Genomic DNA, 6,000 nt, shown 5'->3' with positions numbered 1-6,000 from the left:
GAGCCTGGAGTAACTAGGGACGGTGGGGAGAGGTGGAAAAGGAGCCTTCCTCTCCAGATCCATCGCCCAGCACCACGCCTGGGCTAAAGGGATGGGAAGCACTGCCATGGACACCAAGAAGAAAGATGCCTCCAGCAGCAGCAGCAGGAAAAGCTCCAGCCAGAAGAAACTCATGTTGCGAGTGCACATTCCCGTAAGTGCCTCCCGGCCCTTCCTCCGCTTCAGCAGCTGCTGTGACTTGGGTGCTGGTGCATGTTCTTCTTGATGTTTAGCACAGCTGGAGGCAGGGAGGGAGGTGGGAGCGGTGTTTCCTGCGGCCGGTGCTGAGGTCCGGAGTTTGGGGGAAGCTAGGCTGGAAGGCGCAGTCTGTGCAACAGGCAGGTCCTGGGCATTTAGGGTGGGCTGGAGCATGGGACACTGCCCTGGTCTCTGCCCCTCCGGTGCAGCGCTGGGAGCCCAGGGTGCAGCGTCCCGCTTCAGCGAGTGGCGCGGAGGAGCGAGGGCAACTCGTGCTGTACCACTGCTCCCCTGCCTTGCAAGCTCAGTGTGCTTCATGCAGTTCACGCACAGACTGCCACTGTGGTTTAGCTAAAAGTGTGTTCACCCCCAAATAGTGACTTCAGCATCCCCAGCTTTGGCTCCGGGAACTGTCCGTGCCTCGTGGCTGAATCAGAGTATTTAATCTGACTCTTCCATGTCTCAGGACTAATCCCCATCTGAATTTCCCAGGGCTCAGGAACCCAGAGCCCTCTCAGATTTTGTCGCAAGCCATCTATTTATTGCTGAAAGAGCAGGAACACTTGCATTGTCATGGTGGAGCAGACAYGTGAGCCTGGCAGGCTGTATACTGACTCAGTTTGGTATATTCACACTGTAAAGAAAGGGCAAGAAGCTGTAGCATACAGATGCAGAATAACCACAGGCAAAAAGTTTCTATTTCCAGTGAATACTAAAAGACTGGCTTCTCAGGGGCTTCAGAGTTTACATCCCTTTCAAAACTTTGTGGKTTTTTTTTGTTTTTTTGTTTTACTATTAACACAGGATATTCTTGTTATCCATGTGACCATCACTTTTTTTTATTTTCAGTCCCAATGTGCTTTTGGCTTCAGTGCTTCTGGCAAGAAATGGCTTAGCCCCAACATCTTTTTCTGTGCAATCTGTTTTTTCTTTTTTTTTTTGGTCTCACTATGTAAAAGTGGAGACAGTCCTAAGCATGTCCCTGCCAGGCCACCGGAGACCAAAAAGATACTTCTGTTTCTAAGCTTTTCCTTTGTTTTAGARAAGAATAGGAAGTGAAAGCAAATTTATTATGTGTCTTGAGTGTGTGGAATAAAATGGAGGAGAAATACACAGCTCCTCTGTAGACTTGGTTTTTCTCTGGAGTGGAATGCAAGCCCCGGAATGTCCGCCAAACTTCTGCTGCGTTGTTTGAGTGCATTCAAAATGAGAAGAAATGGATCAGTTTCTGCTAACGTGGGTGTTCCCCATGCATTTGTGACTGGAGTGTTTAGGCAATAATCTTTGCCATATTATCGTATTACCCTTCACAATAGGGTTATAAAATACCAAGAAAAGAAAATGTACCACATCAAAAGGCCACTCACACTGTGTACCTTCTTCCTTTTCATCCTACCTGCTGCATTGCCTCTCCCATCCTTTTCCATAGTCCTCTGCCCTTGACTCAGTCGAGCCAGGAACTTCTGAGCAACTGTCCCTAACTCTGTTCAGAGAACCTGCATTTTCTCCCTACTGAAGAGCCACAGGTAGCCTGGGCGATGCTGCTGTTGCTGCATGATTCTGCAGGCTCCATCCAATGTTTTTTGGAATACCTGCCAACCACCATGCAACTCTGACCACACCAGTACTAACTGCAGTTTTTCCCATTTTATGGTTGTGAAGCTAAGGTGGAGAACAGTGTCTAAGTAACTTGTTCAAACTTARGAATTTTTGATGAGTGGAGGCTAATGCTTTCTCCTAATCACCTCCCTAAGCCAGTAGACCGTCTTTCTTCAGGAGTGTTGTTGACTCAGTTCGCTCTTGGATAGAACAGCATGAGAAATGGACCATCATTTTTCATGTTCATTAATCTTTTGGCTGCTTTGCTAGGCAGCTTGTCACCTAGGCAATGGTAGTTATTCAGACAGAAGCCTGCGAATGCCTGATATTGCACTGCAGTCAACATGAGTTTTATTGTTCACCTAGTTGGGAGCAATTCAAGAGTCGGTAATGAACTAGCACTGTCCCTCCCTCCTTTCCATCCCCAGAATATGACCCTTCTGTTTCATTCTGCATCATTCTAGCGTTTCTGGAATGGACTGTTGGGCCTAGGGTCTTTCAAGTTGTATTCTTATTCTTGGTGTTTTTCTATTATCTGGCAGTTTAAATTTGACTGTGCTACAATAAAGAACGTTTTTCTCATTCTCCTCATTTGACAGTGGAATCTGCATTTGAAAAGATCCATTTAGACTGTTCCCCCCCCCCCTTCATAACGTTTTCTTGGCTCTTGTTTTGAAGCATCATTCCTATTATTTCAGTTGTGCCTGTCAGTGTAGCTGTAGCTGTCAAGGGAGCTTTCACCAGACAGTAATTTTTATTTTGTTCATCCTCTTCTTTGTTTTGCTGTGAGATCGTGTTTATTGCTGAGACATGTAATTCTTGCTCATTGAGATCTTCAAATTAGGAAGAGAGGAAGGACTAATGAGGTCTGAGGAGTTAAATCTAAAAGAGAAAGCAGTGGGACAGAAGGGTACTGTTGTGATTCAGGCTAGCCTTAAAATACATGTTTAGTAGTCACGTAGGAATCCTGACTTAAAAGGTGGTGACAAATATTGGGCAAAAAAAAGTGAATAATACAAAATACACAACAATTAGTGGCCATGTCTGCAAAGAAAATTTGTATGCTTTTCTTCTCTCTCCCATTTATTTTTGAGTTTGCTGTGACAGTGGGAACAAATTGATCAATTTAAGAAAGCTAGTTTTGTATCGCACAACCTCCAGGGCATTTCACATGTGAATTTTTCAAGCAAGATCAGCAAGTCATGGTACAAAAAGTCTGAAAACACTCTGTTTTCACCTTCTTCCTGTGCTGAATCTTCTTCTTCAGCACATGTCTCTTTGGTGGCACCCAAGTTTTGCTTTTGGGACTAGTGGTAGACCACTAAGTTCCTGCCAGTTGGTTTTCTTAGCTACTCTCAACTTGTCATTTGGTAGCCAAGAGTATAGTGGAGACCACTGTTTTCTCTCTGCATGGCAGGGAAGTATTTGCTAAATTGCTGGGCAGATTGAATGAGCTTTTTGTTTTGGTTTTGGTTGGTTGTTTTTTTGTTTGTTTTTTGTTTGTTTTTTTGATTATCTTCTTTGCAATTACACAACTGACTAACAAACTGGTAATTTAGATGGACCATAATATAATCGCAGGTGCCTGTGTAAGATAGAGGTCATTGTCAACTTCCCTCTTTCCCAGCAACGCTTTCCAAAATCTTGAAATTAGAGAGACCCAAGTCGAATTTCTGGTCTGAATATCCTTGAAATCTGCTATAGATCCGGATACATATTTTCGCTCTTTAGATGCAGCACATCTCTAATATGAAAGTATTAGCATTACAGATTTTTTTAAGCCATTAGAAGATAATAGAATCTACATTTAATGCATCACTCTCTTTGAACATGTTTTAAAAACTCTATCCTAAGGACGTGATTGCTGAGTAGGAGCTCACAGTGGTGAGATCAGTATGTTCTTTTGTCATCTCACAGAATTGGTCTGTTCTAACGTTAACATTACTGTTGTAACTCCATGTTGCTGTGAAAAAGGAGAGATTCTGCTGTGGTGTAATTCAGTCAGTGCCAATAAAGTCATTTTGTATTTACATTAGGGTAACTGAGAGTAGAACCTGTCTCAAGAGCTTCACTGTGGCAGGTGCCAAGCACCTGCTGCTCCCAGCAGGTGGGAATTGCAGAACCGTGGTGCTTCCTTGGATTATACCCAAATATATCACAAAGTGACTTCTTAATGCAAAAGAACAAAGGGATTTTTCACAATAAGGACAAAAATAACATCTGTAAATGAATACAAAAACATTCCTTCTCTCAGGCCAGTGAAGTGGCTATTGCCTCTGGTACTTCTGCCCTGACAGCAGAGCCGATGCAATAGAAGGAGGCTCTTGGAGACTATGATCTTTTATTATTCATGTCGCACAAACATCTCCACACACTTTTTTCCCATTTCTTTGCTGGCTACTGTGATTTTGAACAGATTCCTCAATGTGCAAATTTATGGGTGTTTTCAGGCCTGTTGTTATGTCAGGATGCCAGGCTGGAACATCAAATGGCTTAAATGTTTCTAACCYGATAGATTACAATGTTGTTCTGACAGCTTGTGTAGGCTCCAGCTCTGCCGTTCCATCTTGCTTTCCACACTTGCAAAGTCATTAATAGCTGCATGCCTAATAAATCACTGTGAAATGATTTTGTTCTGTCACAGTTTTTACAGAGTGCTTCTTTTCTCTTGGTAATTGCTGAGTGCGTTGATGAGAACTCCGCTTCAGTTTAAGGGTCACTTTAGAAAGCAACAAATGAAGAACAAGCTGGTGAATTCTTCCAAAGGAGATGAGGAAGTCTACTTCCAATGTTATCTAAGAATGAAAAATGTTTGTTTTTCTGGGGAAAAGGAGGTGGGGAGAGTGGGAGTCAAAGAGGAGGAGAGATAAATGTTTCCGTAAAATTAAATCTGCAACTATCCTCCCCCTTGCTCTCATAGGCCAGACTCTGAGTTGTCCTGAGTTTCTGTGGCCTTGAAGTTTAAATTTGGATTCCTCCCTAAAGGGCTGATATGTTAAGGATCTGAAGAGGGCAAGAGGTATTTGCCCAGGAGCTTTGAGATTGCACTCTGAATCTAACTGAAGGAAAAAAAGGATTAATGTTTGCAGTCCTAATAGCTGCCACTGTAATTAAAGGAGCTATTCATTTTAAAACATAACATAAACTGGTCATCAGCTAAAGCTTATTGGAAAGTACGACTTCTTTAAAAGATCACTTTTTCTGCCAGGAGATTCTATTCCTAAATTGTCTCATCCATCCTTCTTTATACCTGTGAGGGCTGTGGGCTAGCTGGAAAGAAATTACTTTCATTGCAGGAATATGTCATGAATGTGGAAGAAACTGCACAGAAGTGTGAATCATTAAGGTCTTGGCCTCCAGGGTGGATGTACACATGGTACTTGTTGGGATTTACTGAAACAGAAGAAAATGTCAGGCTCCCAGAGGGATCAGGAATGAGGTAGAAAGTCGCCTTTGAAGGCAAGGGTGAGGTAAAGAGGAATGAAAATAAGTTAATGAAATTGTAGTTCTTTGCCAAAGAAGATTCATGGTGCTAAATGTTAAATCACCTTTAATAGTTCCCATCATGTAGGGTTAGTCACTCCCTTTTTTAGAGAGCAGATGGCATTGCACCAAGTTGTATCTGTCTCAATGACTCTGTGATCAAAAACTCCTCTACAATGTTGTTTGTTTTTTCCCCATGTGCCTGTCCAAGAATATGTGAAAACCAGCTACATTCTTTCCTTCTCATGAATCATTTCCAGTAATAAATATTCTGTGGTTAATGTGTGTCCTTATTAGCAACTGGGAGGTTCCCGTGCCTGTTCACAGACCTGCGAGGTTCAGCTCATGCCCAGTTTCACCTGAACACCATGTTGCGTTCAAGGGTGATATGTATATTTAATAATTACATATTCACATGTGACTGAAAGCAGAATTTGACCCTGCAGGCAGGATTCAGAGGTCATTTTGTTGATGATGTGTGGACAGTCATGGAAGTAGGTTGGTATGCTTCTGTGCTGGCTTGGCAGAGCTAATGGGAGTAGTAATAGTCAAAACTTTATCATCATGACCGTTGGTAGACCACATTATGGGCCTACATGTTGAGTGAAGTACTGTTTTTAACTCTGAGTTTTTTGGAGAAGAGCTGAATTTGTATAAAAAGATGTTAGGTGCCTAGGGAAT

At 42.7% G+C, this 6,000-nt stretch overlaps 1 protein-coding gene across 1 annotated transcript in view; it reads left to right on the top strand.

Annotated features, from left to right (window-relative positions):
• The first annotated feature begins 76 nt into the window (after positions 1-76).
• PRKAG2 (protein kinase AMP-activated non-catalytic subunit gamma 2) overlaps positions 77-6,000 on the top strand; it is a 228,256-nt gene continuing 222,332 nt past the window's right edge. Inside the window, exon 1 of the mRNA XM_026091566.1 lies at positions 77-193. Coding sequence (XP_025947351.1) covers positions 92-193 — 102 coding nt within the window. The 5' untranslated portion in view covers positions 77-91. The remainder of the gene's footprint in view (positions 194-6,000) is intronic.

Source organism: Apteryx rowi, unplaced genomic scaffold, assembly GCF_003343035.1.
Source record: "Apteryx rowi isolate R43461 unplaced genomic scaffold, aptRow1 scaffold_91, whole genome shotgun sequence".
NCBI classification, from domain to species: Eukaryota; Metazoa; Chordata; class Aves; order Apterygiformes; family Apterygidae; genus Apteryx; species Apteryx rowi.
This window is presented reverse-complemented; position numbering and strand designations above follow the sequence as displayed.